Genomic DNA, 12,855 nt, shown 5'->3' with positions numbered 1-12,855 from the left:
TATTCTTCATTTCCCCCCAATCAGATAATCATCACACAGTATCTATCTATTGACAATAAATAGGTGTATGCAGTTTATATTGCCAGAATTTAATAACAGAAGACCAATTTTCTATAAACTTGTTACAAATGGTCTTGTTTCATCCATATACTGTAGTTTACTGTTTTCACTATAACAGCATATTGATATATTCTATTTTCCCATTCAGAGGCAGTAGGTACTCTCAAAGGTTCTCCAGTAATTACTATCAGAGATTTTAGTTGTCACTATCATGTAAGAAATTATTTCTCGATACTGAATCAATATTCCCTTTGTGTAGGTCAAGAAAACCATTAATGAATCAAGCAACAATTTTACAGTGATTAATCTTTAAATGGCCTTTTCTATTTTTCTTAATACTTCTTTGCTTTATTACAAGACCAGCACATACGGAAGTAAGTTGCTTTCTATCTTTGACATTTTCAGCTCCACTTTATTTTAAAATATAAAGCAAGGAGTAGCCCACTTCAGAAGGTGCAAGAGAAAATGGGTTCTAGGCACAAGGGAAACTGAGTTTAAGGGCAAACCACCAAAGTTTCTAAAGCTGCCAAAAAAAAAGTTGAGTGGTGGTCCTAAGAATTCTAGCTGAGAACCAACCCGTGTGTGTGTGTGTGTTTGTGTGTGTGTGTGTGTGTGTGTGTGTGTGTGTGAGTGTGAGAGAGAGAGAGAGAGAGAGAGAGAGAGAGAGAGAGAGAGAGAACATATACATCTTTTCTGTTGTGCTATTTTGGAACACAGCTTGGTGAAAAAGCCATAGTTCCATTTCTAATCAGTTTGTCTGAAATTAACAAAGCTAATGGAATATTCATGCAACTAGCTAGATAAATCACAGCTAATACTAATCATATTCACTTTGGCCAGAATTTTAAGGAGTTTGGAGAAACAGAAAATAGTTCTCATAGTGAAAACCAAAGACTTTTGCTGTATGCAATTTGTCTGGCTCATCTTCTCAACCAGCTTTACTTTCCTTCGCACCTCAAAAATTTTACATACTGCTTGTTCAACACTAAATACATTAAATTAAGCCCTTATCTTCATTTGTTACTTTAATTGCTTAATATTTAAACTGCCTTGTATCTAAAACCTATCCTGCTGCAAAGGCTACTAAAACGCATTGTCAAAATGTCTACCTCCCAATGGTCTACCGCCAGAAAGTTTTGTAATTTATTTATTTATTTACTGTTGCCCCCGGGGGTGGGATCATGTTCTGTGGAATCTCATTTCTGCATTGGCAAGAAGTGCAGATTTATTAATTATATCAACTTTTCATCTATGGCAACAACAAACATTACACTTTATTTGGATTCAGAGCACAGTCTCGTTGCACTTTCCAATGCTCACACATTATTGACTATGAAATGTGATAAAGATTTTCACCTCCACATAAAACTACAGATCCAACAGAAACCATGACAGTAAACAGACTTTGAGACTTATACTTTTCTCTATCACCTGAACAAGCTGAACAATTCATATAGCTTGAAGCCACATGGTAAGTATCACCCGAAACAATCTGCCACATTTACCAATTATGTGATCAATAAAGTTTCATTACAACTTCTAGCATTTTGCAATGGAAATTGGTTTCTCCACTCCGCTTGGAGTACTGCTAATTGCTTTCTCCTCTGGCAAACCATCACCCACCTCTATAACTCACCTTGTTTTGCTTTGGTTCGGCATTGGTCACTTAAGCCCATGAGGCTCTCAGCTTTTCAGTTCATTATGGATCACCAATTTGCTCTAAATGCTGGTTTTCAACACAGCTGTTATTTACAGCAGTGGCTTTTTAATGTTTACATGGTTTTGTGCATTGCATATACACTGAAAAAGATATCAAGTTCAGGACAAATTTCTATTTCAATGTCCTTGAGAAGATTTCAAGGATTTGTCACCTTAGGAGTAAGGAATGCTCAGAAGAAAGGCAGTTTGAGGTAATTTAATGATGCACAGCCCATGTCTAAAACATTTTTTTTTTTAAATTAGATACATAAGTGGCATAGATGTCATTATTATAAATATTGAGATACTGCTTTTCAACCAAACAGAGTTCTCAAAAGCAGTTCACATTGCAAATAGAATAAAGCCACATTTAAGCCATATTTGATGCTGGTACCACAAGCCACTGAGGTTTTTCAAAGTTTCCTTCCAAGCACTCAAAAGCTCAGGTCATTCAAAGTTCCTGATGTAAATGGGCTGCAGTATTTAGCTGCTGCAAACAAAAACCACTTTCCTCCTTCTGAGGTATAAAACTGACTAGAGAAGATCCAAAATAACAGGATTAATACGAGTCACCAACAAAGGCAGGCACTTGCATTAACAGACCCACCAGAATAGACCGAGGGGCACAGAGATCACAAGGTTCCTCAAAAATATGGTCTGTGTGTGCCAGTTTAGTTACCCTTCCTGTATGTGATGTCCTTTGGGCATGCAGAAATATTAAAATAAGTGTGTACTTCTGTGGCTGATTTATCTACCTACTTCTGGAAAATTGAGACTATTAAGAACATTGCTGCTTGCCTCAAATAAGAGAATGTATTACTTACGTACACATCAAGGACGAAGATTATGAAGGAAAAACACTAACGGAAGTTATTATGTCCTTTATTTTCATGATTTATATTCTGCCTTTCAGTTAAAAGGGCGGAAAAAACCCCAAACTATCAAACAACCATAAGATACTAACAGTTAAAAATATGATCTTAAAAGCACACATACAGAAACTTAAGAGCAAAAATAGGTATCAACACAGAACCACAGCTTAGGTTCTTAATTAAAACTTGGTACTAAAAGACCTCAGGAACAAAAAAAACCATTTTCAACTTCCGCAGGGCAGTAGGAAAGGAAACCAGTTATATGAACTGGCTTCTCTTTTGCGACCCATGAGAGGCAGAAAGCATCCTTACATGGACCCCACGGTCAGGAATCCATGCCTGTTGGCTGAACCCCTTTAAGTACCTAGCTGCACTAGCAACTAGTGCAACCAAGTCTGGCATAGCGGTTAGAGCTTTGGACCAGGACTGGGGAGAACAGAGTTCAAATCCCTATTCAGCCATGAAGTTCACCAGGTGACTCTCCTCTCTCAGCCTACCTCACAGGGTGGTTGTGAGAACAAACATAACCATGTGGACTAGCTTCACGGGAGGAAGAGCAGCAGGATATAAATGCAAACAAACAAACAAACAAACTCCGGCCCCAACAATGGTGGCACTCAAAGAGCTTAATCTGAAAGACCTTGGAGGAGAGAACAGCAGCCCCTGCAACACATCTCCCTGCCCCAACCTGTGACAATATATTGAAAATAAAAGATCAAGAGCTTGTGGGAAGACTGCTAAGCAGCAGGGTTTGCAGCAGCATTCCCCTTGATAACCACCAGCATGACCGGGAGGGGGGACGGGGGGTAGCAGGCGCTCCCCACAGCTGAGCATCAACCCAGGGAGTAGCCCTGACTGACGTTCTTGCAGAGGGGGAGGAAGGTGGCCGCAGGGAGACGCCATGGAGGTGTGAGGCATCATCCCCTGCCTCACTGGGGCCTGACTCCTGCTATACCAGGAGTTTAGGGAAAATTCTCTTGGGCATTCCTGTATTGCCACTCAGCAAGAAACAATCAGAATGAATGCCTGCTTCTTATCCTCTTAATCTCCTTTTGTTCTCTTGCAAGCCAGCTCTCATATGCAGATTAAGGTCAGTGCTCTCATTTCAAAGTATTGCCAGTGTGTTTGTGCTTGAAACTGTCTTATCCCATAGGTAAGCAAACATTCCCCACCCCCCACCCACAGATAATTAAGGTAAACCTTAATTTCCAACATAGGGCCATATACTGGGAGCAGCTCCACACAGCTCAGGACACTCCATTATCTATGCTGATCACCCTCCACTTTTGCGTATTGATTAGCATTCCAAGGAAGAAGCAAGCCTCAACTTTTTGCTCCATAACTCTGCTGCTACAAGGACTTAGCTTTTAAAACATAAGTAAAATAAATAAAAGCTGAAATCCAGGCAAATCTGGGTGGGCTAAGCAATCTGGGTGGGATGCTTAAAATCTGGGAAAAACCCGAAATTCGGGGGGCGGGGGGCATGGCAACTCTAAGTAGGACCCAATGTGCAGAATGTAAACTATTCAAATAGCAGGCCTACCACCTGCCTCTACTATATTCAGATGCCTTCAGTCTACACCAGGGCTGCTCAACTTCAACCCTCCTGCAGATGTTGGTCTACTACTCCCATAACCCCTGACTATTGGCCACTGTGGCTGGGTATTAGGGGAGTTGTAGTCCAAAAACAGCTAGGGGGCCAAAGTTGAGCAGGCTTGGTCTGTACTATGGATAGTTGGAGTTATCCTCATCAGCCTCCGATATACAGCACAATCCTGAGTTTGCCGAGAGTGCCCACTGAGTTTTTGCTCCCCACAGCTGCTAAAGAACCTTAAGATGAGCAGCAATTGCATAAGAACTGCATCTCTTCGGTGTGTTAGTATATCATCACTTAGACTCCCAAGGAGAGGATTCCATCTAGAGCAACATTTCCCTCTTCCTCAAAATGTTGTTGTTCCCCAAGGTCCTCGCTCTCCAGGACAGCAGTGGAGCTGTCAGTCTGGACGTGTGACCTATTTGTCATGTCCTTGAGATCTTGTCCACTTCCTCCTGCTTCTCTCAGCTTTTGCAAGTCAGGCGCCTTGTTTTCAAGCAGAACATATTCTCTGAGAGCCAAGAGTGTATTGCACCAAATATGCACAACACTGTGCAATGCCCTGGGCGGTTTGCATGCCCTGCTGGGAAGAAAGATTCAACCCTTTGATCAGGCTAGATTCCCAACTCCACACATTGAGCATGAGCAGGGTGAGGGCATTTGTCTTGCCTGTGCAACAGTGAACGTCTAGGAGGGACACAGTACAGTTGTGTGAGCAATGGTCACCTCCCTGCAGTCCCTCTTCACCTGTGCACGCTGGTATTCAGGATGTTGGCCACTGAGCGGTGAGATTCAGCTTGGATAGAAAATGGCCCCCTAAAGTCCATCCTCGTTGGTCCTATCTAGCTATGACTTTTGAGGCTTTTTAGTTTAGGGAAAAGTGGTGATGTGGGGGCACGATGCAAATTCCATGAATAAATATTAAAATTAAAGACACAAGACTAACTTAAATCCCATTACTTTCCGTGGGACTTGCTCATGACCAACTTGGTCTGCTCAACATTAATTTCTTCTAAAACACTCCTAGGACAAGACACCGTCCTTGCCACTGAAACATAACCTAATTAATTTCACCTTGCAATGTCCCACTCTCCCCTTTCCATCTCAATCAAAGCTCAGGGATGAAAATCCTTGGATGCCCCAGGCCTATCTAGCTACAGCAGGACGTCCCTGTGCATTCTTATACTCCCCCTTAAAAGAACGTTGCTGGTTATTCTTTGATTGGAGATTATCCATGCTGCTTCATCAGGCATCAAGTAACGGCTGCTTCCAAGGTGGCAGGTTAATTCTTCATGGCACATGCATGTGTGGGCCTCTGCCAGGCACAATCAATCATCTGAGTTAACTTTTCCAATGTGCAGCTATAATGCCTTTATTATCTGCTTTAAACTGTAGTGCAGCAACAGAATGGGCTCATGTGGCCCTTAACTGTCCTCCTCCAAAATAAAGCACATTTCTGAAGGAAGAACAAAAGGAGAGCTCACTCTGGCAATTGCAAAAGCAGTTATTTAAGGAGGTAACATTTGTGCATGATTTAATGATTGTCGGCTCCTTCCATGTTCTTTTGTCTGGTTTCTAAGGCGGCTCACCAAGCATGTCTTGTTCACTGTGTGACACCAGCACAACACTGAGGTTTTGGCCAAGATTTCATCTTTCTATTGAGGTGGCAACATTGCTGAAAAACAACAGCTAAGCTACATAAATTTGAGTTGTGGTGCTAGTATTGAAGTATCATTTAACAGGTTTAAGGCTGTGAGGCTCAAGATGATGAAGAAGAAGAAAACCTCTCTTTACCAAAGAGAATGAATTCTCTCTAAGGGTTTGGTAAGTTGCAGCACATTGACTTAACTCAAAAGACTGGTTATTATTAATAGGCAGTTCCTAAAGCTCCTTAGGAATGAGGAGTGTATGGTCTCTGACTGAGTTTAATGAAGATAGGTCAGGCATTTTCCATGTGTTTATTTTCACCCCTAGCATCTCTAACAGGATTTGTGTGTGTGTTTGGTAGTAGTTAATTATATATCAGGGACCACACCAAGCACACTCATCCTTTTTGTGTATCTTTAAGCAGTTAGACATGCTTGATCAAGCCATTTTGATTTATACAACTGCCACCAATGCCATTATCAAGACTGTAAAAAACTTACAAGAAAATCAAATTAAGCTAATTAATAAGAAATGGCCAAGGTCCGATTCACGCACACATTATTCTGCAATATATCGACTCGGAGCCTAATGCAGAATGCCAAGAAGTGAATCATTTCCACTTCTATAGAGTAGGCCTCTTCAGGACACAAAAAGGTACTTATGTGTTCCACCAACCTTAATAACTATTGGCCAGTTTCAAATCTTCCCCTTTTAAGAAGGCCATAGAGCATGTGGTATCAGTGCAGCTGCAAAGGGCCTTGGACCCTTTTCAATCTGGCTTTGGGACTGAAACTGCCTTGGTCACCCTGAGGTGCTGCTGGCCAGTAGAAAAGCTAATGGAGATAGGGTGATTCAACCAGCTCTGGATGGGGTTGTATTCCCCTCGAAAGAGCAAGTGTGCAGCTTTGGGGTGTTGCTGGACCTGGCTCTTCTTTAGGATGCTCAGGTGGAAGCTCTGGCTAGGAGTGCCTTTGCACGTCTTCGGCTAGTGCACCAGCTGCGTCCCTTCCTCAGGGAGAGGCCAGATCTAGTCTCTATTACCCATGTCAGGTTGCAGCTGGATTACTGCAATGCACTTTACTTGGGGCTCCCCTGGAAGAATATTTGGAAACTTCAGTTGGTACAGAATACCAGCTGCCAGGGTTCTCTCTAGAACTGTTTGCTGGGAGCATATTACACCTATTTCGAAAGAGCTACACTGGCTGCCAATTTGTTTCCAGATCCAATTCAAGTTGCTGGTTATTACCTTTAAAGTCCTTAACGGTTTGGGCCCTGGATATCTGAAGGACGGCCTGCTCCAAAGGGTTTCTGCCCACCCAACAAGGTTGTCAGAGGGGCCTGTGCTCCATGGGCCAATGTTGAGAGAGGCTAAGTCGTCCTGCACATGGGGCAGTCCCCCCTCTGTTGCCCCAGGCTCCAAAATCCTCTCCCAGGGCGTGTCTACTCTCTGACATCTCTCCTGCTTGTCTGTCTTTTTATGGCAGTTGTTTTCTGGTGTTTTATGGCTGTTACTGCTGAACTGTTTTTAAGGATTTAAATGTGATTTTTATGGAGTGATTGCATTTTATCTTTTTAAAACTGCCTTGGGATGCCTTATGAAAGGCCGTATAAACAGGGAATAAATAAGAAAATAAATGCGACCAGGGAAGTGGCTGCTGCTTCTGTATGGTCACGTTCCATGCTTCTCTACCAGCATTTTGAAACAGGGTAAGGCTATTCACATGCTCCTGGCTTGGTGGGGGGGGGTTTCACCTACACCACCACCACCCCCGACACTCTTCTGCTGTATCTTTGGCAATCTTTAATGGTGCAGCTCGGTGGAGGCCGGGACTTGTTCTCCTGGCCTCTATGTATCCCACAATGCACTGTACAAGAAGCCCGATGCAATGGGTGCTCTGGGCGCCCAACTCTGTGTCACACACACACCCAGAATCAGGGTTACAGGCTAGAACAAAAAGGTGGGCAGCACTGGATCCTGGGACTTCTTACACAGCTGAACCCAGGCTGGGTTGCCCAAGCCTGGATTAGGCTGCACAGGTGAATGAATACCCTTACTATGTCGGGCAAGTGATGCTGCTATTAGGGAGAATTTGCATCACCCTCCCCCAGGTGTTTCCCCTTTCAATCACTTATGTAGGATTCTGCCTCACAAAAGCAACCACCACCATGCCACTAAGCCACCACATGGCCCTTTACCCCAAAATCAAATGGCAGCATCTGGACTAAGTTAGCCAGGACTGATTTCCATTGAAATAAATGGGGTCTACACTAGTCCTGACTTTTCTCACTGATTTCAATCATAATTAGTCATGACTTAGTCTGGATATTGCCCAGTGGCTTTTGCATAAAACTGCAAGACTAAGAAGCTAGAAGATTTTTATTTTTTAAAGTTCGTACTCTATTACTCCCTTTCCCTAGAAACTGCCCTAAATATGCAGCAATTTGCATTAATTATGGAGCTGTCTAGAGTTTGTTTGGGACTTATCACTAAGTATCCAGGATCTAAAGCTTTCAGCATCCCCAGAGACCTGCCAATAAGCTAAAACATAGATTTTCATTGGAGCTAGAATCCCCACCCCCCACTCCCATGCATTCAAGCGGACTTGTGAACTACATAAACAGAGATGGCACAAAGCAACTCCTGGAGAACTTTCTGAAGCAATATATGCATGCTTGATTTTGTCATCAGGAGGGGATATCACATAAGCAGACACCCTATCCCAAATGCTCCAATTATTATGGTTATAGCTTTATTTGTAAGTATGTGATAGTAATTCAAGTATATCTTCCTTTTCAGATCTTTTAAAGCTCCTGTTCTTGAAAGATGGCTTTCAAAATCCATTTTCAAAGCCTTTCACCTGAATATTCCAATTCCTAACACAGTTCATAGAGGATAATTCTTAACAGGATTACTGTCTCCCAAACTTCTTTCCGCTTGCAGCAACCTATCAGCATTACCCTGTTCATCTTCTTTAGCTATAGACATGCTAATTTGACATGTTAACGCTTGGTCCTGTTGCTTTTAATACACTATTCAGACATGGGAAGAATGAAAAGGTGTTTCAGCTGCCATTTTATTTAGTTGCTTATCTGTATCTGTAATGAACTGCACAGAAATGCATAGATGAGTGCTTATTTCTTAAATCACCCAATATTTTAAGAGTTTAAGAATGGAATCATGCAAGCAAGGGACCTAGTAATTAAAAGACTGCATCTGACATTTACTCAGACTATTCTGTCTTTGTTACAATTAAAATGTATAACCTGTAATACAAGTTATTAAAATGAAGTTCAGTGTTCATCTGTGGCATGTCAGTGTCTTCAATTCACAATTGCTGCTGAAGGCTTCAGAATTGCCAATGCAAGTAATAAAGACAAGAACAGTATTATGTAAAACTGTCTTAGACAAACTCACACTTTTCAGGAAGGAGAAGGTTTATTATACTTCTGGCCCACCCTAATTTGTGGGCCCCAGCAATTCCAGAGAAATGCTTATCACTGTCCCGAAAGGGCTCACAATCTAAAGCAATTAGTATGGACTGCCATAAAAGACAGACAAGTGCCTGCCCAGTTACCCCACAGAACTCTACTACTCCATACTACAAATACCCTCCTCCCGGCACTCCCTTTCCCGACTTTTTGTTAAAAAAAAAATACTACTACCTCTAACTAGCCTACTGTGAGAGTAAAAAAATAAGTCACAGCCAGCAGCAGGTGAATATATGGGCTCTTTATTCCACTCTAGTCGAAGGATGGCTGGTTTCTAATGGCCACAGTACCGGATCCATTCTGATTAGGTTGCACCATGCTTAGCAGAACATACAGACATACAAGCGTAGGGACCAGGAGGCAGGGTGGAAAGATGGGCACCTAGAAATTATCTTGGAAATAATCTATTGGAATGCACTCCAAGTGACTAATACTGTAGACTTCTGTGTGGGATATATACTAAGAAAAGCAAATATATTACACGTTGGGACATACATACAAGGCATATGGAAATAAATTGAGGAGGAAAAACTCATGGTAATGCTAACTGTGACACTGCATTACAGTGAGGGCTGGACAGAAAAATGTTCAGTCTCTTCTTCCCCAAAACAGAGTAGCATGGTCAGAAGTCAGGGACAGCTTCAGAAACATCTTTGAATACAACGTAAGGACCTGGTACAGTCACGATGGAGGGGCAGAAGGAGGGAACCATGAACAGCTTGGCATGGAAGCACTGCAAATCCTTTTGCCTTCTTTACAAGGGTTCTTTGCATCAATATGTTGCATTTTAAAATGCATCAAGCTTCGCTTGCTGACAGCCAGCCAACAGGAGTCAGATTACCTTTTTTCTTATTTTCAGATCAACATTGGCAGCTTGCCAGCCACTTTCCCCAAATGTTAACATTTTATTGAAATGCTACCAAGAACCTGATTATTCAATGAGTTTTAACCCATCTCTCTAAAAACAGACAGGGCTGTTCCAGATATCATGCAAAACTATGGATTAGTGTGAAGATCAACAGCCTCGGGCTTACATGTCTCCCCAAGCCCAGCCCACCCTGCCACCGGTCAAGCTTCCATCCATGTTTAGAAACAGCCAGCACTGGGAGCAACCTCTGAAACTGGCATTTCTCAGTTTATTTTTAACCACAGTTTGCAAACACGTGAGGATATGAAACAGGATTTCACACTGGGGTAGGCACACACAGGCACCTCAGCAGCGCTGCAATATTTACAGTGCCAGGTACTAAAAATGGAAGCAGTCCAATTCCAAGAAGGAATATGCAATTTAAGGTCCCAGTGCGACACACTTGCGGGCTTTATTGTGTTTTAAGTTCTTCTTTGAAGTGCTGTTCAGTTTTCCACCATGTCTGAATTAGAGCTGGCTGATTATTGGCCTCCTCCCTATTTTCGTCACCCTTTGGCAGAAAACAAAAAAGTTGAATATCTGATTGTTTTGTGGGAGGCATGAGGAAGCTCACGTGCTTGGACTTTTTTGCTTAACTGGGGGGGCGGGGGGAAACATGAACCATAGCAGCAGAAACCCTTCCAGTGCTGCTGCTCTTCCTGGCAACCAGCTCCTTCACTTTTTCTCCTGAAATGTCATGGGCAAACAATGCTTCTCATGACATGATGCAGTTTTACTAGGGGTTCTCAAAGGCTGGAGATCATGGGAGTTGTAGTCCACAGACATCTGGAGACCCCCACATTCAGGAACCCCTGAATTATACTGTTTTATAGTACAATAAAATCCACAATACTCCACTAAAGAGACATGCAAGAGGCCAATATAAAGTAGAATCACAGATCTGCACATTCTTCTCCTCATGTGTTATATCATGCATCTGCAAGTTGCGAAAGGCTACATTTGTACTCACCGGAACTTTACTTCCGATAATCTGCATGCAGTGATCAGTGGAGAGTAGAGATAAAAAGAAACCAAACAAAAGCAGAAATTAGTAAGCTGAAGCATTTCACACAACTAGCTATGTGCTCAGCAGTTAGTAACTATTAGATATTTAATAGACATAGAAAACATTCATCTTTTCCTCAAACTGTGGAAGCTTAGATTACAAGCAGTATTTTGTCTGCATCCATAATATTTTAATATAATAAAAGAGACACTGACTTGGCTAATGATTTGTATATTAGTTCCTGTGTTCACATTCTCTCAATATGTTCATTTATTAGGCAAACATTTTAACAGCTACAGTCAAAATTAGGCACTTTGGGGGTTGTAACCAGAGCAAGTAAATTCTGATCTACATTAATGGGACTTAAGATAGTCACAACTTGCCTCAATGATTTCAATAATACATAGAAAGGATTAAGGATTAACTTTATTTGTATACATCTCACTATTTTGAGAATAGTTTGCTAGTCCTACTATAGCAAGAATGTGAATACTGTGTACTATTCACCACTACACTGAATATAAGCATTGTGCTAATTGGCTGTCCAAAGATTTTCAAAACAACTTTAGAACTATAAGCCAAAAGCCTGACTAAACAGGTATGCTTCCAGGTCCTTCTTAAAAACATCCAGAGAAGAAGAGGCTCTAATTTTGTTAGGAAGCACATTCCAAAGTCCCAGGGCAACCCTAGAAAAGGCCCGGTTTCGGGTCACCAGTAACCGAGTCTGTGGCAACCGTAACCAGACCTCCCCAACCTTAAAGCCTTCAGATATTAACCATGGGAAGCAACCCTGTGACAGCTACACAGGAGAAGTAATGTAGGTGCAGACATATTGGCCCCAATGCCAGCTTCCCAAAGGTCCCACCCACATGGCTTCTCTTCTCCCCCAAAAAACATGCAAGTGGGAGTTCAGGAATCAACATGACATCTCCCAAGTCCTTTGGGGCTGTAGAGATGAGCCATATGGAGGATTTTGTATACATATACAGTATACGTATATGGATTTTGTACCACAGTTTTTGTATACATATACAGACTTTATGTCAGGAAAAAAAGATAGGAAGAGGAACACATGCTACATGCAGATGCAAACTATTAAATTGGTGCTTCAACACTGGGCAAAGCCCTTCATACCTCTGAATGTGAGATGTCTATACCTCTCCCTTACTACTGTTCCCAAGCACTTCTCAGAATGAGTCCTTTTCACATGACAGGGCAAATATCCACCAAGAAGTTACTATGTTAATCTACTAGATTTGCTCTATAGCCAGTGAAATAAAGCATCCCCCTGCCCAAACCTACCAGTAGAAATTATTAACTGTGCTGCCTGGTGTTCTCTTTGTTTTGAAAGAGCACCCAAGTCAATCAGCAATATACCCTTTGCTGGACAATTTTACCACTAACTTTTTGAAAGCACTGCCCTTTCATGTCAAGTCAGCCTTTTCGTTATTACACTGACACTAAAGCACCATTTTGGAGTAACTGGATACCAACTTACTCTAGCAATAACTTTGCTAGTCTAGATTTGGATGGAGAAGTAACATCCTTCATAGACTCTCTCAAACTAATTTTCTGTTGAACA

At 42.0% G+C, this 12,855-nt stretch overlaps 1 protein-coding gene across 4 annotated transcripts in view; it reads right to left on the bottom strand.

Annotated features, from left to right (window-relative positions):
* Nucleotides 1-12,855, bottom strand: part of DIAPH2 (diaphanous related formin 2) — a 312,070-nt gene that overhangs the window by 270,122 nt on the left and 29,093 nt on the right. For 3 of the 4 annotated variants that reach the window (XM_053274417.1, XM_053274419.1, XM_053274420.1), the window contains one exon: nucleotides 11,238-11,258. The exons of the other annotated variant lie outside the window; for it this stretch is intronic. In XM_053274417.1, the coding sequence (XP_053130392.1) occupies nucleotides 11,238-11,258 (21 nt within the window). The remainder of the gene's footprint in view (nucleotides 1-11,237; nucleotides 11,259-12,855) is intronic. 4 annotated transcript variants of the gene reach the window in all.

Source organism: Hemicordylus capensis, chromosome 11, assembly GCF_027244095.1.
Source record: "Hemicordylus capensis ecotype Gifberg chromosome 11, rHemCap1.1.pri, whole genome shotgun sequence".
Classification (NCBI taxonomy): Eukaryota; Metazoa; Chordata; class Lepidosauria; order Squamata; family Cordylidae; genus Hemicordylus; species Hemicordylus capensis.
The sequence above is the reverse complement of the archived record's forward strand: the minus strand, read 5'-3'. Positions and strand labels throughout refer to the sequence as shown.